The sequence below is a fragment of the Uloborus diversus genome, chromosome 10 (genome assembly GCF_026930045.1).
Source record: "Uloborus diversus isolate 005 chromosome 10, Udiv.v.3.1, whole genome shotgun sequence".
NCBI lineage: Eukaryota > Metazoa > Arthropoda > Arachnida > Araneae > Uloboridae > Uloborus > Uloborus diversus.
The window spans coordinates 59675641-59700228 of record NC_072740.1 but is presented as its reverse complement, the minus strand read 5'-3'; the positions used below and the strand labels follow the sequence as shown (position 1 = coordinate 59700228).

General features: G+C 30.9%; 1 protein-coding gene across 2 annotated transcripts in view; it reads right to left on the bottom strand.

Annotated features, from left to right (window-relative positions):
- The window catches only part of LOC129231811 (multiple epidermal growth factor-like domains protein 6), a 248360-nt gene that overhangs the window by 49215 nt on the left and 174557 nt on the right, over positions 1–24588 (bottom strand). For both annotated transcript variants that reach the window (XM_054866188.1, XM_054866187.1), the window contains exon 11: positions 9789–9956. In XM_054866188.1, coding sequence (XP_054722163.1) covers positions 9789–9956 — 168 coding nt within the window. The remainder of the gene's footprint in view (positions 1–9788; positions 9957–24588) is intronic.

Genomic DNA, 24588 nt, shown 5'->3' with positions numbered 1-24588 from the left:
CATGCCCACTTATATGTTAAAAAAAAGAAAAAACAATGGGATTATCACTAAGCAGTTTCAAGGAACTCTAAATAGTTTATGAAGAAAATCATTGTTTTTTTTTGAAAAAAATGGCGCTAATATTATTCATCATGTTTCATAATTTCGTATTTTAGTAGTTGTGTACTGTGAACTTGTCGAAAACCCTTAACTAAGCACATCCAGTGAATGAATGAACAACGAGTATTTTTTTTAAAATATGGTTTCCAAAGTTTTTCTTAGGGCTCGTTCAGAAATAATTTTACGCTTTAAAGAGGAAGGGGGTGGGTGTTTGAAATGGTGACAAGGGGGAAGGAGGGTGTAACAAGAAGCTTTTTTTAAAATTTTTTATAACAATATGTTTACGAAAAATGGTGTGACATGTGACAAGGGAGGGGAACAGGTGGAGTGTGACTCTTTGTGATAGAGGAGGGGTGGGGGTAAATTGTTGAGATAAAGTTTGACGTCATTTATGGTCAGCTCCTTAGAGGAATTGACAGTAAGAGCTTCTTTCTATGCATTTCAAATAAGAGAAAGATTAGAAAATGCTGTGTTTGTCCACTGGTGTTAATAATTGGTGCACTTTTTTCTTTACTTCCCCCAAAACCTGAAGATGAATAGTAAAAGATCTCCCAATTAAAAAAAAAACAATTACACGCATCAATTAAAATGTTTTTACTCTCATGTGCCAAACGCTAAAAGTTTTAACGACATTGAATTTTTGCGCTTAAGTGTTAACTTACTGTTCTGTCATCCCTACAGCGTGTTTATTAAATATAAGTTGTCTTCGCATACAAGTTGCTTGCTAGTTTTAAAGTAAAAAGCCTAAAACAAAAATATTTATCTAAACAAATTATACAAAAAATAGTTTTCCTACAGTTTTTAGTTAATTGATAAATTACAAACTGTTTCAAAACAGTTTTAACGTAGCAAAAAAATTTCACGCGCATACGTCGTATCTGAATTTTATAGATAGGAAGAAAAAGCACGACTTAAGAGCAAATAAACACCATATGTATAATGGAAGAAAAACGAGTTTCTCTGTTTTATTTTAAAGTATCCAATCATAATATTCGTACATTTATTCTAAGAGCCAAAAGTGTTTAAAAAAAATATTTTTTTTTAACCCTAGTCAACTTTCAAAGCAACAAAAAACTTTCATTTATCATAGAAAATGAAAAAAAAAAAAAAAAAAAAAATAATCACACGGAAAAATTGAAATATGGTTCAATGAAATGTTGTTTTTAAACCTTAAGGGAAAAGAGACTCGGTAGCATGCAAACGATGTACCACAGTAATGAGTTCAGAGAAATTTAATCATTTTATTTTAAAAAAGGCAGCACACTTGATTAACTCAAAGTTATTTCAATTTCAAAAATTAAAATTTGCTCCTGCCAGTCTACAATGTTTTTCAAACAAAAGTTGATCAAAAATGTTTGCAAAAAGTAAATAAATAATTAAAATCAAAATAAATAAATAATAAAATGAAATGAAATAAAAAGACTAGAAATAGTTGAAGCAAACAAAAATGGAAAAGTATTAAATTTAATGGAGAGATTAAACCGTTACACCTATCTAGAATACCATTTAGTTACGAGGGAAAGAAAGACATCTTGCGAGTTTATCTTTTCTAGAAACTGAAACAGATCATTTCTTTTGGAATGCATTATTTTATCATCAACAAGGAACGAAATAAAAAAGAAAGAAAATAAGCAAAATCAAAGAAACTATTTTTAGTTTTATTGCAAGAGCAGGAAATATTTTGGGTATATTTTCGCGGTATTGAACAGATGTAAGTATTAAGTTTTGTTTTTTTAGTTGCAAAAACAAAATCGATGAGTTATTATTCACACAGATTGAAATAATTTTTCAGCATTTTTGTCTGAGAAATTAATAAGTTAAGACTTTAATCTATCAAGATTTTAAACTTAAATCCCCTCTCCCAAAGAAAAAAATAGCAAGAAAATATTTTTAGTCTGTCTGCTGTAAAAGTTTGAAAGTATTTACATTTTAAAATTATCATTTAGCGTTATAATCAATATAATATACTACTATACTAATGTATACATTAGTCATAAGATAATTCCTAAGCATAAATTAATGTATTATATTTTAGATTAGTTAACTATGGTTAAAGTTATATATTGATCCCATTCGTAAATATGTGTTACAATACGATTTGTTTTACCCATGGCGTCCTTAAATATAAAATGAATTTAGAATTCATTCGATTTTTGGAGCAGGTTTTTTTTAAATTGAATTTACCATGTGAGCTAAGGAAAACTGCTAAATCTTTGCATTTAATTGAGCCAGCTTGGTTAAATGTAAAAATCATAAACTGACTTTGATTTAAAACAAAAACAATTATCCTGTACGCAGACTTCAATAGAACTAAAAACAGTGAACTAGAAATTCGATTACGATTGAAATTTTGATTGACTTGTAATATGCAATACGTATCAGAAAATGTATTATTCCTAGTTTGTTGACATCGATGTATCGTTAAAATAGTGCTTTTTTTTACTGGTAAAAACAAACCACACATTCTTTAAATTAAAATATCTTTATCACAGTGTTATCACTTCTCTTTATCAGATCGTTTCAGATAAAATATTACAATCTTCAATGTGCGATAACCCAATCTTTTCCCATCTCGGCAAATGACTATCCCAGACTGATGGGTCCACAACAAGGACAAAACTGAAGTTCGACCGGAATGTCTGTATGTTGCATGTAGTTCTGCTGTAGCTCTGGCTTAAGGGTTTTAACTTATTACTTAACTTAATAAATGTTTTACGTAGAAAAAGCATGGTTCCCCCTCCCTTTATCGTGATCTCACGCAAGCACTGCAACATATAAAAACTATACGAATAGTTAAATTACATGTTTCAACGTATTTGCAGTGTATTATAAAAATGTGCAATGCTTGAAGACTTAAATTTTTTATTGACATTTCTTCATAACTTCAAATATTTTTCTTTCACTAATGATTTAAAATTTCTTTTTAGTATAAGGACTTATATATTATTTCAAAATATACAATGTCATCATAATTTCTACTATTCATTTTGTGTAAGGGATGACCTAAATTATTTTATCTATGACTAATAAAGAGAGTCATAAGTTTCGCGATAAATTACTTATTTTATTTCTTTAGTAAATACATTATTAACTATAGATACCAAGCATTTCTAGTACAGACCATCATGTTTTACCGTCTTCAGCTATCTTTTAGCCCTTTCTTCGATAACACTGTGATAATAATATTTTGTTATAATTAGTATGATTGTAATCATAACAATCATAAAAAAATTTTAATGTAAAACACATTTTGTAGCAATGATGTGGTTTAAAAATCCTTAATCTATGAATAATAAAGAGAGTCATAAGTTTCGCAATAAATTACTTATTTTATTTCTTTAGTCAATACATTATTAACTATAGATACCAAGCATTTCTAGTACAGACGATCATGTTTTACCGTCTTAAGCTATCTTTTAGCCCTTTCTTCGATAACACTGTGATAATAATATTTTGTTATAATTAGTATGATTATAATCATAACAATCATAAAAATAATTATTAATGTAAAAAACATTTTTAACCGACTTCAAAAAAGGAGGTTATGATTGCGTATTGCGGCTTTTTTATGTGTGTTTTCGAATTATTCCAACACTACTGGACCGATTTGAAAAATATTTTTTTGCTTGGAAGGGTATACTTCCCAGATGGTCCCATTGTAATTTGGTCTGGATCTGATAAGGGGTCTCGGAGAAATCCAAGAAACTTTAAATTTCATACGTCATGATCACGTTGTGTTGCTGTGATCGGTGTAGTTTCACACCTAAGCTTTTGGCTTTCTATTGAACGATATTTAATTCTCGCGGAACATGGATGATGATTTTCTCAACTCTGCGCCGCATGGTAAATTTTTATTATAGGTGTTACTAATGTATTTATTACTGAATAGCAAAGCAGTAAATTAAATATATTTTGCTACTTTAATCGTTGAATCAATTACTTTAATATTTTATTTACTAATAAATAAATTTTTTTAGGCACTAAAATATAAAGTTCTTTATTTAATATTCCAATTTTTAAGTATATTTACTGTTCAATTGAGGGGGAATTGAATACAGAACACCCCTCCCCCACAATTTAATTTATATTCTTTAATAATATACATTATAACTGTGTATGATTTCTGAAGTTTGACCAATATTCTGGATTTACTATTTCACGATGCCGCCAGTTCAATTTGAAATTAGGGTTATATTAATTAGCAGGCTTCAAAAAAATGAGGAGGTTCTTAACTCGTCGGATTTGTTTTTCCTTTGTACAATGTTCCATAAATACTCGAAGACACCTGTACCCAGGAGCATGCACAGGGGGGGGGGGGGGGACACCTGTTGGCCCGGGCCCAAGCCTGGAGGGGGCCCAATATTTTTGTAACTAACGGTGAAATATAGGGGTAAACAATATGGAGAGGGGCCCGGAAAAGTCATTTGTGATGGGCTCCAAAATTTCTGTGCACGCCCCTACCTGTACCGATAAGGAAAAGCCTTTTTTTTTTTTGTTTGAAACAGCGTTCCTCGGCGGTCTAATGTTAATCAAGTTCAGGTTTGATGAAATTGAAGGAACTCTTCAAATATCATACTCACATTTAAATCGATTTGTACTTTATTAACTTTGTATATCGTCTCACTTAGTGAACCGGTTTTTATGCTTTTATTTTTTTATTGGTTGTTTTGTTTAGGGGTGGTCTAACTTAGGTTCCAAATCTTTGATTTACCCTATTTATTCTTTAGGGAAAAGTTAAGGGTAAAACAATAAATTTCATGCAATTTCCCTCACAAACGATTAAATATAAAACCCATTGATAAACAAAGGCCATAAAATAAAGGTTTATACTTTCTTTAGCTATAGTTAAAGAAAGTACTAAAAAAATATATTATTAAGAGTAATGATAATGAAAATTTTGAATTAAGGATTCTCTGTAGCAAACATAAAATTCATTCTAGTGGAATTTTAAATCTTCATCTATAGTGGGGCCATGTGAAGAAACATGCGACTTTTATCACGAGTTACATTACACTAATTGCGAAACATAAATTACAATTTACAATATTACAATTCTAAAATTTACAATTTTACAAATTTAAACTTAAAGCGATTTTGTTTTTCTTTTTTTTTTAGTGACTCGTGCATTTGCTTTCGGAAAGCAAACTTTGATAAAGGTGAACAAATGATGAAGACAATTTTTTTTTGTACATAGTTACGCATTTGAAAAAGCCTTTCTTCACAATCGTCGGAAGTCTCCCAGACGCTCGCCGTGTTATTTACACCACTAAAAAGCAAAAAATAAATTACTTTTAAATAAAAAAAAAAACCGCCTTAAAAAAATACCCAGGAACTAAAAAGCAAAAAATAACTGGTTACACTTACATTCTATTTCCTACCCAAACATAGAAATGAAATTTATTTTACAATTCCAGTACAAAAATCAACTAAACTAAACACCGAATTATAAAATAAACACTGATTTAAATTACTATACGATGAATTATTTTAAATACTAACTAATTATATACGATCTTTTAATTTTTAATAACCTTTTGAAGTCGGGGCCTCCTGTAAATTAATACCTAACGTAACTGAGTAGGTTTAGTTTTTAAGATCATTTTCGCGTATAGTTAAATTAGTGTTTAATTCAGGATTCGGTGGGTTGTCAGTTACGTTATGTAGTTGTTTATAGGAGGCCCCGACTTCAAAAGGTTATTAAAAATTAAAAGATCGTATATAATTAGTTAGGTATTTAAAATAATTCATCGTATAGTAATTTGTTTAGTTGATTTTTGTACTGGAATTGTAAAATAAATTTCATTTCTATGTTTGGGTAGGAAATAGAATGTAAGTGTAATCAGTTATTTTTTGCCTTTTAGTTCTTGGGTATTTTTTTTGAAGGCGCTTTTTTTTTTTTAATTTAAAAGTAATGTAGCAATGATGTGGTTTAAAAATCCTTAATTTTTAGCGCAGCATATGTTTCGGGTTTCTTCGGCTGCGTTATGGTCTAACTCGAACTCATAAAGGAAAAGTTTTTTAATTAGCTTAGTTTGGCCGTTATTTTTTTTACTAAGTCTACTTCACATGCCTCGTATCAGTACTCAGTGTTATTGTGAGATAAGTAAGTTTAAATACGGGTCTTTTTTATTGGTTATCTTCCCATGCACACTTATCAACATTAAGTTACGGCCAAACTGGAACTTATAAAAAAACAGTTCGTTAATTAGCTTAGTTCGGCTGTTAATCTTTCCTACTTCCACTTCACATGCCTCGTATTAGTACTCAGTGTTAGAGTATGATAAGTAAGCCTGTATACAGGCTTTTTTAATTGATTATCTTTCACACTTGCATGGGGTACGTTTACGCAGTGCCCTTTTTTCAAAACGAATTATAACTGGAGAGCCAACAGTCATAACAGATTGGTGCTGTTCCCTAGCAAATATTCTCACAAGCTTTTGAGCATCAGTCGAGCCTCGGTCTAACATGCAGAAAGGATAATCTTTTTTTTTTTACTAAGTTGAGTAAATTTCGTGTTGAACGTTTTGACGTTTATTGTGAATAAATAATACTCAGTTAAGAAAAAACAATAAAAAATTAGAAGAATTTTATCCTTTTTTGAGAATTGCATTTGTATGAACTGAAATGTTATTAATTTTTTTTGTACGTTGAAAATAAAGCCAAACTTGGCGACGGGGCAAGTTTACACGTTGACGTCGGATCAACTTTACGCACGTTCTTACTGTGTCTTACTTAAATGTGCTCCTGACACTTTTTTTGCTCCAAACTGTCTCAAATCTTTTTAGTATTTTCCGGCTATTTAGTTAAAATAATTACCATTTAATTTTTAATTAAGTTACACATTTGTATCCTATAGCTTACAATCATACAGTGCTGTCTTCATGCCCATAGCTTTAACTTTATACGCTATTCAGTCTGTAATAAACTTGCATTATTTTAACGATGGCAAGACATTATAATGTTCGAAACACTAACAGAACCACGCAGAACCACGTTAGGTGTCAAAATAAATATGCGTAAACGTACCTCGTGTTCGGGGCAAGTTTACGCAACCAACTTGGACTTAAAAAAATTTTTTTTAACTGTTAAAAACATAAACTGAGCAACAACTGAACATCTCAATTTTGACTCCAGTAACTGCTTCATAAAACCGCAATGTCTAAAATTTTCTAAGTTAAAACATAAAAATTAGAAAATTCATTGAAAATAATCCTCGTAAACGTGCTCCGGTCTACCCTATGCACACTTGTTAACATTAAGTTTCGAAAATTCCCTTCCGTCAAATATTGCTGAACTTATGAGTCACCTTTATATTTAAAACAATATTTCCTTAATGCATCGATACAAAACGGAAACGAATATCTACGTATCAGAAATTCTCATACGCCTAACTGTTTCAATATTTTTCTGTCCACATACTTTAATACTTTTCTCATACTCCAAAGAACTTTTATCCCCAGAAACGTTGCTGCCACCAAATTCAAAACATATTTCAAATTTGAAGTTTATCCCAAGTTGAAAGGTACTTTGAAAGTTTGTTTTGGAACTAAAAATACGAAGTCTTTCAGGGCGAAGGGGCTGAAGAGGAAAAACCTAAGAATCCTATAATATTAAATAAAATGATAAGATAAAAGCAGCAGCAAGAGCAAATCTGAAGTATCGACTGCAATAGCTTCCATTCGGCTCTTTTTTTTCCTGTTCAGTTGACAAATCTTCCTTTAGAGAATTTATCGATTAGTATAGTTGCCGAGCGACAAAAATACTATTTTGAGTCTGAAATTTCAGCTCTATTTAACACGAGATTATATTACTGTTATTTTCACCTTCAAAGAGTTTGTTAAACATAGTAATTGTATTTTGCTGCAAAAAAGTTGAAATTTTGCGGTCAAATAAATTTTAAGTCAGTTTCGTATTGGATGAAACAGAAAATATATACATTTTTTTTGTGATAAGCATTAATATAAGTTCAGAGGACTTTTCTTATAGTTAGTCATTGCTAAAGAGTAAAGTATGACAAAAACGTACCAAAGATGCTTAACAGTATATTTTAACGCGCAGAGTTTATTGGTACAAATGACACTTACCCACTTTTGTGGAGCCATACACTATTGGATGTAGCAAAACATCCAAAAATCATTTTACCAAAAACGAGTACCTGTCAATATTTGTAAATTGCGGACATTTTTGTATTGTGTATCATCGTATTCAGACTGAATAAGAGGCCGTAATTTTGAAGTATTTGCTATATTTGCAATTATTTAATTGAATTAATTAATTAATTTATTTTCTTAGTACTTTATGTTTACAGAATGTGTTTTTGGGTAGCAGGCATACATTCAAGTTCAAAAGAACTAAACGAATCGCATAAAAGTATTTGTTAATGGTGAAGAGTGCAAAATTATTGATTATTTTCAAATGTGTTTCAAACATATAATAAGCTTAAACATATAACAGTTTTAAACATATACTCGCAAATTGCTAACTAAATATACATTCTGGAAAAAGTTACATAAAATTTGCTTACTAATTCAGATATTTCGAAATTTAGGCCGTTTTTCGCAGGATTAAGATATAGATATACATATATGGTAAATGAATAATTATGGGCATGGTTAAGGTTTCTTAAAAAATGAGCTGCTGTTGAACTGTGATATTTCTAGTTCACGGAAAAAACTAATTCTCACGGTTTTAGAACTTAGAGGTTGCCCTTTTGCAGTTGGGAAAATTTTAGAAATTTGCAACTATTATTCATATAGGCATAATACAAACTAATAACAGTCGCATGCTAAACTCAATTATTTTCAGGAAATACTCGAAAAGTATTGAGTGATATTAATCGAGTTTAAAGTATGTTGACTTATCAACTGGAGAAATATCACATTTAATTAAATGGACAACTGACAAATCACTTTTGAATAGTTTGTCTGCACAACAACAGCAAATGAAAATAAACAAATAAAATAAATAGAATTACTCAACTGCTGCACTTTTTTTTAATCGTTTTAAGTATATCTTACAATTTATCGTCAATCCTAAATTAAAATTTTGAGTAAGAATGGCCAAAAAATCAATTATGTTTATATGTGCCCATAATTAAAATACTTAATTTTAATTGACTAGTTATGGGCACATTAGCTGTGAAGGATCTTAAATATCTTAATTAATGAAAAAATATACCAATAGAGTACGTACAAGTAAAACTGCAAATTGATAAAAACCAGTAATGCCAGGTCCTTAAGAAAGAAACCTTTTGGAAATGTTTAGAAAATTTACTATTCGCGACTAAGAAGCATCGTGACAGAATAAATCACACTGTAGATAAAACTTATGTTGGGAAAAAAAGTAGTGGGGGTTTTCTTGAAGGATGCTATTTTGAGAATGCACCAAATCGATTACAAACTTGATATTGAGATTACAAGACAAACCGCCCATTACTGGTTGAGTGCCTATAACTAGTCATTTACCCTATGTATTATATTGTGCAAAAATATTTATTTTATCAAGCCTCAGTTTTGAATTGGAACCTGTTTATGGAAAAAGGTGTTTGGTTTTTTTATGACTGTGAGGTAATAGAAGTTATTCAACAGATTTTTTTTTTTTTTTTTTTGCATTACCCATTACGCCCATGAGGGAGTAAAATGGTTAAATCGTCAAATACATTCAATGAGACAACTTAATTTATAACTTACTTTGTCGTATGTCAGGTCCTTCCAGAGCTAAATACTGTCTAAATTCTTCATCTAGAAGAGGAACTACAGTTGGGGGTGTAACTTGAAAACGAATTCTTGGTGAATTCTGATGCGGAGGAGTGTCAGATCTGCTAGATGTTTCAATCAACACTGCTTGTCGAGGCGGAACTGGAAAATTAAGTTTCGAAAATAAATATCACTTTTGTAAGTTTTCCCAAATTAAATATTTTTAAGCAACTTACACTCTTCTATTGGAAGTACATTTTCAATGGCTGAAAATGCCAAATAAGCAATTTATTAATGAAATTTTGTTGTTTACTACTTTATTTGGTCTCTAATGCTTCTAAAAAATAATCTCTTTTGCAGGAAATTAAAAATAAAATCTCTACAAACCCCTAAACAAATTATTAAAAGATAAGGATTATACTTTCCAAGCAAGATCCTCACGCATAAGAATTTCTTGCAATCTGTATAATGACAGTTGAAAAGTGCTTAGTTAGCTACATTTTGACAGTCATTATACAGACATTGTCTAAAGTCTTATACATACAATATACAAACATATTATAAACACCTCGTGGCGTTTTCTTAATTGATGCTGGTGTTAGAACTGTTTCTCAAACAAACACATACACACTGATTTTAGGAACTAATGTAATATATTAAATGTGATTAATTTTCAAATTGATTTAGATTTTTAACCATTTTGAAAATCAAGTTTGCTTTTCAGCTTTTCAAAATAACACACAAATAGGTTAACCCCGAAGAGCACGGTACTTCAAAAACACGAGCATCGAAGAACACGGATACTTTCCCCAAACTAACAACCCCAAACTACTACACTATTTTCGACTAATTATTTTGAAAATCAATAAATACATATATTATCTAATATACATTTATTTCCATATATGTTTTTTGTTTGATAACGTAGATAGTTACGATCAAAGGCAAAATTGTAAATTTTTTCATTTCGTTTTTCACACTTGAAACGTAATCCATTTTTTTTTTTTTTTTTTTTTTTTTGTAGTTTTGAGCAGCACGGCTTCAAAGAACACGAAGTCAAAAAATGTTTCTTTTTTTTCTTGAGAGCTTTAAAAGGAATTTTCAACTGTTCTGAATTAAATTTTTTTCGTTCATCATTCAATTCACTTCTATACTTCAAGTTCGATGGATATTGCGCTTCGTTTTCGTTTTCAAAGAAGCGAAAAGAAAATGAAAAGAAAAAAAAAAGACCGGGAAACCATACAGTCGGCAATAAACGGGCTTCATCAAAGAAGCGTGTAAGTTTTATACATCAGATGCGTTTTTCCTAAAAATTTAATTGCTGCTTTAGTTATGATAGATAGGCCTGCTCCTTCAAGGAGAGTTTCCTTACTTAAAATAAAGGAAATGCAGTGACGCGATGGAGAATGACTTGAATTGATAACAAAAAATTTTAATTGTGGGTTAAAAAAATCGGCATACTGAATTTTAATTTTCTTAATTTCACATTAAATTAACGTATGTCATCCAATCTCACCCTGTTGATGGGGTAAGGATGGGTGACTCTAAAATGAATCATCTTTTCAGGAATCCTATTGTATTTATTTAGGAATGAGTATTTTAATTAAATTTTAACTTATAGGTTGAATATTTCTGATTTAACACGCCCTTAGGGTGTTAGACACACACTCATAACACAGATCTTCCTATTTTATTGATGATCCAAGTGAGTAAAAGAAAAAATGAACGCAATAATCTTATTTAAAAAATTCATACCTAAAACATCAGCAAAATTTAACTCTTAAAATACTACAAATTTGTAAGGAAAAGGTAAAGACTTTTAGTTTTGAAAGAAAAATAACGATTAAAAAACGTTTAATGAGAGATTCGGAGATCCTGAGCTCAAAACATCACTAAAAGTAAAATTGTAACTTCAGAATGTGTTACGTCTTGGAAATGAACATTATACAATAAAACACGAAACACTCTTGCAAACAACTAAAACTTACAAAAAAGATCTTTTTTCACATAGTAGCAACGGAAAATTATTATTATGATTATTTACAAATTAAAAAAACTATGATGATGATGTGTGCCATTAACTCCGAGATAGACTTTAATTTAAATATTACAAAAATCTACGTACTTGGTTGCACTTGAGCGCTTTCCTTCAAAAAATTTTTAGCAGCCAATTTTCATGGAGAATTAAGATACCACGTTTATTTCCATTAGAAGTTCCTAATTATATCCATTTAAACTCCGCTGTTAAGATTTAGTTTTGGAAGCAGAAATATTTTAATGTACTACGCAGTAATCAGTGTCTCCGTTCTTGCTTATCATCGTAGCTGCTTTAATCTCATTCCTTGGACGTCTGAAAATTATCAGTCTCCATTCCCGAGGATCTTTGAATGTTAACGTCACTTAGTTACTAAAGAATTACGTTGAAGTATTTATTCAGGAATAATGAATATTGGAGGGGGACGGCAATAATAATTGTGTAGATACCAACCAAGTGCTGCGATGGAAGCCGTGTAAGTGCAATTGGATCTCTATTGATCACCCTACACATTAAATATTCCTGTTTCCATCATTGATGCGTTTGTTTTGGTTAAAGGAATTAGAAATTACTAGAAATAAATTAATTTGTCTTAAAAATATGTGTATTAGAAAAATAAAGTAATTGGTAAAAATATGAGTTACTGAACAAAAAGCACTTTTTTTATTAGTTAAAAAGTTATCTTAAACTAGCATCATAGTAAAGTAAGTCTATAGATTAAGACGTTATGTTCTGACACGTAAAATGCATTTTGATTTGAAATTTTGCACTTTTTACCGCTATGAAAGCAAATCTTCAACACAAAACGGAAGTACTGAAACAGACCACAAAAGGGGAATGTCATAAATGATTTTCCATTTGTCGAAAAGTGAGCAATATTTATTTACACCAGTGGCGGACACAAGGGGAGGGTCATGGGGGTCATGACCCCCCCCCTAAACCGTCGACAATAGTATTCGTCCACCTGTTTTTCAAACACTCTATGCATAAAATGTAAACAATTACTGTATCTATTCAATTCATTAATTACTTTTAAACGTAAAAATTTTAACTACTACTTCGTTTCATTGCTAATGAAGTTAATTTGGAACATTTATCCTCAATTGGATGCTTTATTCCTGTCCGATTTGGCGCTTTTTATTGACTCCCAAGCAGTTTCAGAAATGTTTCGTACCCAAAACCGTAGGTTCGTTCATGGAGGGGGAAGGGGAGTCTTTAGCATGATATCCCCCCCTAAAATGGTTTTGTGTATCCGCCCCTGATTTAAACTTTATGCTAAAAATGAGACAATCAACAACTTTGTAAGAAATTTTCTAAACGTCACAGATTATTTTTACATAACGTTTCGGGATTTCACGAGTTTCCTCCTGGTTTCTGTGAGAAACGAGAAATCTTTGGGAAAAATTTCCTGAATTGCTATCAGAATGCAATTTTCTCGTCGTTACGAAAAATATTTTTAGCTACCAGTGGAAAGATATGCACATCTTTATTAGGTGTTTTGTCTACAGTCCTGCTACGGCCCTTCCAAGATTGGCTGGATCCCAAACAATGGTGAAATGCAGTCTTGAACACTATAGATTTAAGAATTGCAGGCCTGTTCGATATTTGCATGCAATTCTGCCTCTGGTCATATTTGCTGATATGCTCTAGAAGCCTTTTTGGTAAATCAGAAAAGTGTGAAACTATCACTATAAAAACATGTAAATTTTCTTGAATAGTTCTTGATTTATTTCAGAAACGTTATTGAATTTCACTGCAAAGTTTTCTGAATTCATCAATAAGATTTCAGGCTAATTTCGGGAAAGATACTAATGTTTAGGTGGAAACTTTTCTGTTGTTTTGCCAGATATATTACTCGTACATTAGGTTGCCCATTGTTTCCCAGGAACGTTTCTGAGTTTCTTTTACAGTAAAGCCTTTGCCTGGGCATATTGGAAATATTTGGCCAGCTTCCTGTAGATCCCAATTCGGTAAAATTTTGATCAACCAACTCTGTTAAAAGTTTTTTAGTTTCCAACAAACTAGGAATTATACAACCACTATTTAAAATTTCTACTTTTATTCCCATTGTACTTACCATTTAGTTATTGATATTGCAGATTTTCGGACGTCAACAAAAACATTAAATTTCGATAGGCGTGAAAGTGCTTTTTTATATATTAACTGCGCTTCAGGAATGTGGATAAGTAAAAATTCATTGAAAAAAAGAATGATGTATAACTTATGCAGTGCGTACATGAGTACTTGCATACATTTTCTAAAAATATGACGTCATTATCTACACAGTGGCCTGGAATAGAAACATCTTATTTTCATTTCTCAAATTTTAAAGGTAAAATTTTAAAGGTAAAAAAAATAAAAACTCCGATGAAAACTTGAAAGTTTTCATCTTTTGTATGTCTGTATGATGCATAAGTAATAATTATAAGTTTAACGTCATTATCTGTACTGTGGTGTAAGGAAGAAAACATGTTTTTATTCTAAGTTAATAACGCAACTTACAAAAATTCTTATTGACGCTTCAAGGTGTTCACCTCCTGTATGATACAATGGTACATTTAGCCGAAGTTCGAACTGAAAGCTTGAGTGCCTCTGATTTTAATAAAGTATGTTTCTCAGAAAAGGGTAGACCCGGGGCACGTTCATACATGGAGCACGTTTACGCAGTGCCCCCCCCCTTTTTTAAACGAATTATAACTGGAAGGCCAACAGTCATAACATATTCATGCTGCTCTCTGGCAAATATCCTCACAAGTTTTTGAGCATCAGTCGAGCTTCGGTCTAGCATGCAGAAAGAATAATCTGTTTTCTATCAAGTCGAGTAAATTTTGAGTTGAATGTTTTGTAGCTCATTGTGAATAAATAATACTTAGTTAAGAAAGAACAAATGTATAATAAATTTGCTTTATTTTAACGATGGTAAGACATTATGTTCAAAACACTAACAGAACCCCGTTAGGTTTCAAAATAAATATGCGTAAACGTGCCCCGTGTCCGGGGCAAGTTTACGCAACCGATTTGGACTCAAAAATAATTATTTTTAACGGTTAAAACACAAACTGTGAGCAACAACTGACTATACCAATTTTGTCTGCTTCATAAAACCGCAATGTCTAAAATTTCCTAAGTAAAAACATAAAATTTAGAAAATTCATTGAAAAAAACCCGCGTAAACGCGCCCCGGTCTACCCTACCTGTTTATACGATGAAATTTATAAAAAGTCGTAATAATTAATAATGAATTTGACCATATGCTTCAGTTAGAGGTTCGCACCTAACGCATTCTTTTCTTTACTAATGATTTTTTCTATTATAAAGGGAACAATTAAATCTCAGATTTCTCCCAAGAAAAAGAGCAAACAATGAAAAGCATTCACGAAGCATAACAATTGATAAAATATAGGTAACGATTTTCTTAATGTTAGGTTAAGCGTAATGTTTCAAAAAGCTTTTATAGAGTTCAGGATCTTAGAACTTAAGTTATAACATTTTAAACCACTGCTGGCAAGTTAAAAGAAAATAAAAACTGCTTTTAAACAAATTTGAAAAATTAATTCACCAACCATGACTTATAGACATTTTTAAACTTATGCATAAATGTAAGATTTCTGAGTTTGAAGAAAATCTGATATGATCGGGTTGAGTATCCTGTTGATGTGACATTTAATGACATTAAGGAAAAAACACGTTGACATATAAGCAAAAAATACAAAGCTGTATTTCAGTTCTAACTGTTCATCTTTAGTGCTATAACTTTCTGAAATGTTGGAATGCACCTTTGTTATGATAAAATAACTGCGCGGAATACTTTCACAGTTTAATTTCTTGGCTGAAACTTACGCTTCAGACTTGGTAACTCACTTTACATCGTAATTGAAAATTCTCTAAAAATGACTCAAGTTAACAGTAAAAATATATTTCTGAAACATTGCTATTTACAAGCACTCATGATCACACTACGCAGCTGACTATCAAGAATCTAGAAACTCTTCTAGAACGATCGAGCCTACTTTCTCTTTTACCAACATCAATTTTCGAATGTCAAGTAAATCCTTTTCAGAACTGCCAAGGTTGTAATTTATTTTTAATATACCTTTTCAAAGTTTTAAATTTACTTCTGAGAGAGGGGGATAGTATGTCACTTGTATGTAAAAACAATCGCAAATTCATTCTTTCAAATTGTTAGGGGTGATTCCATTGTAGCCTACGTAACATTTTTTCTTCTTTTATACTTCCTTTTACAAACGAGCTGATGTGTGCATCACATGACTTCCTTTTACTCCAATTTAAAGCCTCGGAGTACGCAAAGAAACACTTTAAATATTTTCACCCCAAGTTTGTTGCGAACCGAATCAAAGAAAGCGTTTTATACAGATATATTTTTGCAATATTGGCAGTTTTAATGTGAATCAATGGTTAACTCTTTAAATATGGCTAAATTAAAACCCGATTTAAAAAAAAAAAAATCGTCGCCAAGTTGGTGACAAAACTTGGCGACCAAAAGCTTGGCAATATATTGGCAAGTTTTTGCCAAATTATAGTACCGCTTGAGTTTACATTGAAATTAACAATGATTTTACACCAAAAAGGTGTAAAAGACCCCCTTTGGAACATCTGAATGCAACCAAAAGAGAAGGTGCACAACTAGACCCCACTAAGAGTCTACGTACGAAATTTCAACTTTCTAGGACATACCGTTTTTGAGTTATGCGAGATACATACACACATACACACATACATACGTACATACGGACTTCACACGAAAATTCGTTGTAATTAACTCGGGGGTCGTCAAAATGGATATTTCGGGTGTCTATACGTTCTTAGGCATGTATCCACGTGTGGTCAAGTTGAAAAAAAAAAATCAATATTCGTTCGGGGGCGAGCAAAATGGAAATTAAGGCCGATTTTTGAGCGAAAATGTTTTCGCGAATAAAATACTTCCTTTTTCGTAAAAGGAAATAAAAAGGAAGTATTGTATTCGCGAAAAAAATTTCACTCAAAAATCGACCTTAATTTCCATTTTGTTCACCGCCGAATGAATGTTGAGTTTTTTTTTCGACCCGATCACACGTGCATATATACCTAAGAATATATATACGCCAGAAATATCCATTTTGACGATTCCGGAGTTAATTACAACGAGTTTTCTCGTGACGTCTGTATATACGTATGTATGTGCGTATGTCCGTATGTGATTATGTGCGTATGTATCTCGCATAACTCAAGAACGGTATGTCCTAGAAAGTGGTACGTAGACTCCTAGTGGGGTCTAGTTGTGCACCTCCCCTTTTGGTTGCATTTGGGTGTTTTTAAGGGGGTCTTTTGTCCCTTTTTTGGGGGAAATCATTGTTAATTTCGATGCAAACTCAAGTGGTGTTATAATTTGACGGTCACTTGGCGGTATATCTTTTGGTCACCAAGTTATGTCGCAACTTGGCGATTAACTTGGCGATTTGTTTTTTAAAATCTGGTTTAAATTTGGCCACTGTTGATGATATTTAGCGTGTTAACTATTGAATCACATTAAAATTGCCAATATGGGGAAATAACATTAAATTGGTGTAAAAAGAAGTCATGTGATGCAAACATCAGCTCGTTTCAAAATTATTTTTTACACCTCGTGAAAAAATGAGTAATTCACTTATTTTCCTTAACAAGATTCCCATTCGTTCAGACCAAAATTAAAAATTTTTTTTATAACCCATTGCAAATCTCATGAGTTTTGTAATGGGTTTTCGAAAAGATTCGACTGAAGTTTCGAAATATTAATTTGAGTAGTTTGATAATTTCCCCTACTAATAAAAAAATGTATTTTTGCTCTAACTTTTTATTTAGCATTATGCCTTGGAGAGTAATTTGAATAAATTATGGACTGATATTCCGTTTTGTGAAGGCTATTTCTAAATGCAGTTGTCGGGTCATACATATTTATCGGGTAGCTATTAACCTAAATGACTTGGTAACTTGTGCTATGTGATAAGTGACGTTCAAAAGCAAGGTAACAAATACTTTTAATAATTATTCATTAAGCTTTAAGATAAGGACTAAATTCGTAAATTTCCCAGTACTGAAACGCCAATGAGAAATAATCGAGACCTGTCATGGACGGAATTATGGTGTTGTTTAAAAAAAAATTCACTCAAATATCGGCCTAAATTAAAATTTTGCTCACCTCCCGGTGAATGTTGAGTTGTTCTTTTTGGCCCGAAATCACGCGACTATATGTACCTTAGAACGTATGGACGCCCGAAATATCCATTTTTACGATCCCCGAGTTAATCACCTAGAGTTTTCTCGTGACGTCCGTAAGTGCGTGTGAATGTATGTGCGCATTAATCTTACATAACTCAAAAACGGTATGCCGTAGAGAGTTGAAATTTGGTATGTAGACTTCTAATGAAGTCTAGTTGTGCACCTTATCTTTTGATTGCATTCGGATGTTTCAAAAGGGGGACTTTAACATCTTTTTTTGGGGGAAATCATTATTATTTTCAATGCAAATTCAAATGATGCAAAATTTGGTGAACACTTTTCGATAAATCGCCAAGCCTTTGGTCTCTAATTTGGCCTCAAATTTGGCGAAAAAGTTATTTTCTGATTTCAATTTGGCGCTATTGGCGATATTTAGAGACTTATTCATTGAATTACGTTAAAATTGTCGATATTGGGAAACGTAATCTCTGTAAAACACTTTTGTGTATCGGTTCGCCACAAACTAGTTAATATTCAAAATGTTTTTAGTTTCCTTAATTTGAGTGACGCGACCAAATCAGGTAAGATTGTTTTTCTGAAAGTCTTCATTACAAATCAACCTTTAAATTATAGTTAAAAATGCTACCATTAAATGTAAAAAAAATATATGTAAAAGCTAAAAACGAAAAATAACACAACCATATAAGTTTAAAAAACATTTAATGGCTTTGATATTAGTACATATCTTAAATTTTTACAAAGAAGACGGTTAGTTGTAAATCATCACCGTTGGAAAAAAAACAATGTTTGAAAAGACCCACGGATAATCCGACCGCTGATAATCGGGAGTTTACGGTAGATGTAATGCTTTTGGCATTCGTTATTGCCATTGAAAAGCACAACGCCGTTCCAGCAGATTATTTTTTCGTTAAACTCGTAATATCGGTGGTTAGTATTTTGTTTCACCGCAGCTAAATAGCACCAAGTGATATATGTTTTGTGACTTTTAGTTTAAAACATCTAAAAGTATAGATTCTATTTTCCAAGCAACCATACTTTGATAACTCATGCTACATGTTCAAAGTGCTATAACTCGTTCATGAATAACTTTTCTCTTTAATTATTAAAAAGGTATTTAATTATTTTTACGAATTTCATAAGGGTAGTTTTTTAATAATAATAATAATAATAATAATAATAATAACAACAATAACAACAATAATAATAATAATAATAATAACAATAACAATAATAATAATAATAATTCTTACAATTGTAAGGGAAAAAAATCATTGCTGTTGAACTAAATCTGTGTCAGATTTTATGCGAATAAAGACAAATTTCTCCAAAAATATTTTTTTTTTTCAAAACAGCTCAGTAAGATATTTTTTCCAATTTCTTATGAAGTAAAAAACATTTTTTTAATGGTTTGTTTTTTCAATGGTATATCCTTATTTATGATCTTAGGCTACATAAAAAGTTTAAAAAATATAAATAAGAGGGAGATTATGGACCATATTCCTGATGTAAGAAAAATTGATAATACTAATTTAAGTTTCAATTTTTTTTTACCTCGAATGCATTATAATACTTTTCGAAGTGAAAAAAACTTTATCATTCTTGTAGCATATTAATTTTACTTTCATTAACTTATGCCCAAAAATTAAAAGTGTTAGAGATATTACTCTTGTCTTTATCGAAAATAATAAATTAATATCTTGATAAGAAGAAAAAAATTACTAAATACAAAAAAAAAAAAAAAAAAAAAAAAAGACAAATTCAATTTTCTTACAGAATATTTCATTAACGCAAACAAAATAAAATTTAAGAACATCGCCGGGATTTATACTTAACATTCAGGGGAAAGATAATTAAAAGAGACTTACGAAGAGCCGATTTTAAAAGAAGAAAAAAAAAAGTTTTTATATGTTGCATGAACCGTGTGCAAAACTGAAATGGGATGAAATAATTTAACGGTTTAAAAATGTTAAATTGAGCAAGATGTATTTCGGCGTTGAGCAATACAAGGAACATATTAACATTGAAAGTAGCTAAGATTTACAACTAAGCAATCAATAAACGTAAGAGTTTATGTTTATTGATTGGCAAGTTAAACCTTTGAAATGCGAATTTCGAACGTTTTTCTTTGTAACTAAACTTAAGTCGTCTTCATAAATTTAGAAAAAAAAAGAAAAAAAAAAAAAACGAAATAGATATGTTAAGTCAGAATATTTAATGTAAGTATGACATAATATAGTGAACTATAATCTTCATTGCGTTATTCATAATGCTGCTAACTATATTTTTTGTAATTGAGGTTTTAGCATTAATACGTTGTTATGAAAATAACTATCTAAATAAAACAATACTTTACTATCAGATTCAAAAGCCTTCAAATTTTGAAGTATTTCAAAAACGAAGAAAAAATTTAATGTCCCAAAAATTTACTGGTGGGTTGGGGGAAAGAACAGAAGTAATAAAAATGCATGAAATTCTATCCATGCATAATCTGGATAACTTTCTACCTGTAGCAGGAATGGTTATATCCGCAGACCCTGAAGTAATATATTTTATTTACCAAAAAAAAAAAAAAACAACAACAACATTTATAAGAAAATAAAACCAAATGTAAGAGAACTGACGAAAGTTAAATAAAGTTCTACTGAAGGGATATATATATATATATATATATATATATATATATATATATATATATATATATATATATATATATATATATATATATATATATATATATATATATATATATATATATATATATATATATATATATATTGTAGACATTGTGATTTTATAAAGCAATTAAAGAAGTCAAAATTTGAATATATCGTTGTTGCTCAGTTTGTGTTTTTAACCATAAAAAATGTTTGTTGAGTCCAAGTCGGTTGCGTAATTTTACCCTGAAACGGGGCAAGTTTACGCATTTGAGTGGGGCACGTTTACGCATTATAAAAATGATATCAAGAAATAAGTAAAATAGATATTTTACCAAATTTAAATGTTGTATTTCTCTTAAAACATTTTGAAAATAAGAAAATCAATAATCATTAATTAAAGAACATTTTATAGGCTAAACTAAAATCATAGAACTTATTTCTAATTAAAAAAAGACAGCATTTAGTCATTTTCTTCATCACTGCTAGATTTTAATAAACAAAATAAATTATTTCTAATCGCATACTTGTCATGGGACTGCGTTTTGACATCTTAGACATGGAACCCTGTCTTATCCTTTTGTTTGCTTTCAAACAATAGATGCAAGCACAATTTTCTACTACGTAAACAGAATCGTTCATTTATTTACAGAGTGTACTAACTTTTTCCCCGTCGCAGGTTTTGGTTTCATACTTTTTTGTTTGATATCTTCTATTTCTGCTTCAAAGAAATATGTAAATTTTAAAGTAATTTCTACTTTTTTTGTTATTCTTCCATCTGGTTTCTTTCTTTAGCTTCTAACTGCACTTGTCTGCGAGCTTCTTTAATCAGAGTATCAGTTAGGATTGTGAGCATCCTCTTTTTTTTCCTTTCCTCGTTCCTAAGCTTTGGTCCTACTTTTTCAAATGATCTCAGTTAGTGTAGTCTATATATGATGATGTGGAAGGCCTACTGGGAGAAATACTTGGATTATCGATAAGCCTTTTCATTATTTTGACATCTAATTGGTTCTGGCAGTGTTTCGAACGTAATGTTTTACCATCTTTAAAATGAATAAAATGTATTGGAACAGTCTATAAAGTTAAAACTGAACAGGCATGAAGACAACCCTACATGATTGTAAGCTATAAGATACGAATCTGTTAGTTAATTAAAAATGAATGGTGATTTCAAAACTAAATAACCTGAAAATACTCAAGTTTTGAAACAATACAGAGCGGAAACAATGTTCGGGGTCCGTTTAGAAGTAAGACAGAGTAGCAAGACACAGTAAGAACGTGCATAAATGTGCCCCGATGAAAATGTGTAAACGTGCCACGTAGGCATGCTTAGATTAATTTTTTACGTGCAACAAAATTTGATAACTTTTCTGTCCATGCAAATACAATCCTCAAAAAAGGATAAATTCAATTTTTTTTTATATATTTGTTTGTTTTTAACAAAGTATTACTTATTCACAATAAGCTTCAAAACGTTCAACTTAAAATTTACTCGGCTTTATTAGAAAATAGATTTTTCTATCCGCATGCCAAACCGAAGCTCGACTGATGCTCAAAAACTTGTGAGAATATTTGCTAGGGAGCAGCATCAACCTGGTATGACTGTTGGCTCTCCATTTATAACTCGTTTTGAAAAAAGGGCACTGCGTAAACGTACCCCATGCGTAAATTTGCCCCGGTCTACTCTACTTTGTCATTTTTTTAATAAATAATTCCAAACGGCCCATTAGCTGTTTAGAATGAATCCTATAATACGAACAGAAACAAGGCGTGCACTGAGATTTTAACTTGAATTTCCCTAGAGAAAATAATTAAGGGATCATAATAGAACTGGAGTGGTTTTGCTTGTGCTTGGATCGATGACAGAAACTAAACATTCCTCGGTCTTGTTAGAATTTTTTGTTTGAGCTACAATTTTAGAATTCACGTTTTAACAGGAACAAGCTGACTGCTTGAAAGCAGTCAACTTAACAAGTTGCAGGATGTGTTGTTAGAAGGTGATAAGATCTTACTTTGTTTTAAGGCTTTTCTAGGATTTGACTATAAGTAAGTCTTTGATTCCGGAAACCAAGCGTATCAAGTTTACCTGTGACATATTTTAAAATGTGAAAATGCAAAATTTCAGTGTATAAATTTTAAATTTCACACTCGTGATTAAAAAAGAGATTAAAATTTCATACTCGTGAAAAAAAAAAAAAAAAAAAAAAAAAAAAAAACAGAAGGAGAAAGATTTAAATATCTAAAAGTTAACTCTGTGAAATCTCAAAAAATAACATGTTACTGTTTTCCTCACATTAATTTTAAAAACTTCAGTTATTCCAGTAATATTAAAGACAACGACTTCAGTTTAATAGCTTCAGAATTCCAATAAAGTAATCAATATCAAGATATGTAGCTGCCTTTTTTTAATGAGTTGTACGACTAAAGAACATCCTTTTCTAAATTTTTGTTTCATGTAAACACGTTGCAATAGTACCAATGAAAAATCTATCTAAACTGCTTTTCAGAAGTTTTCAATCCGAAACAGATGAAATTAAGTTAACAGAAACCCTGATGCAATCTTGATTTAGTGAAGAAAGTTCAACTTGCAAAAATAACTGGAAATGTTAAACCTCACATAAATAATAGCCAATGATCGAGTAACCCACGTGTTTCAACAATGAAACTCGCGTCACGGCATGATAATTTGATAATATGTTTTGGTAATGTTTAATATGCATGGAAAGGCTTTATTGTGACAAGGCTGAACTCGATCCAGTAACTTAACTGTTTTACTGGTAAGGCAGTCATTTTAGAGAAATGAAGAATAAAAAAAAATGCTTGGAAATTAAAGCTATCCACTGGAGTTTAGGTTTAATCCACTGGAGTTAGGGTTAAAATTTCAAGTATCAAAATATCACCAAACAGGCAATTGCTTCGTTCAAATGTAGAAGAGTAGAAACAATTTGCACCCGTCATTCTTTGACCGGCGACTTTCTGGTATGTATTATTTATTATCAAAAACAAATCCCGTGATCTTAACAGCCTTATAAGCAATTTTCCTTCTTTTCTTATCTAAGAAATCCTTTATGCTGTACTTAGCTAAGACTCTGTTCCAACATTATTCAATTCTTCCTTCTACTTGAAATATGCATGAAAATTGTTACCAGGAAGCGACTACTAGATTTCCGGGAATGCAGAATTTGATTTTTGGCATGTATTCTCAACAAAAACACGTCTCGAAAAGAAATACGATTCCCCAAGATAAGAAAATCTGAATATATCTACGGAAAACTACATTTCAGAGATGCATCTTGAAAAAAAGTGGAGAATGAAAGAAAAAAATCAATTTCCTTTGTTCTTTTATTTATTAGCTTTATCTGGGATTCCTTCACTGATTCAAATGAAAATTTAAAGAGTATAGGGATAAACTCTTGCAACCTGTATCTTAACAAATGAATTTTTGGACAAATATATCCTGATCTTACTTTTTCATGTGTTTTAACATACATGTTACATTAAAAACTATTTAAACATTTACCAAGAATATCAAGGTAACGCCCTGGTTAAATTGACATGGATTCCCGTTTGATATCTCGTTTTAGCGAAAGCCGTTATTGTGAAAATTTTGTAATAATGAAGACTCCTAAGATCTCCAACTTGTATTTTTTAGCGTCATAGTAATTTCACTATAACCAAATTTCTTCAACTTTGTGAAACTAGGGATGTGCCGTTCATGAACGAACGGGTCAAAAAGACCGACCCCTCAAAATGAATGGTGCGTTACGATTTTCTAAAAAATGAACTGCCGTTCTTTTGAACGATGATTCTTATTTCATATAGTTAGTTCTCTCTCTCGTTCAATTTTTCCAATTAAGTTTTTTTTATATCTTTTGATATTACTTTCATT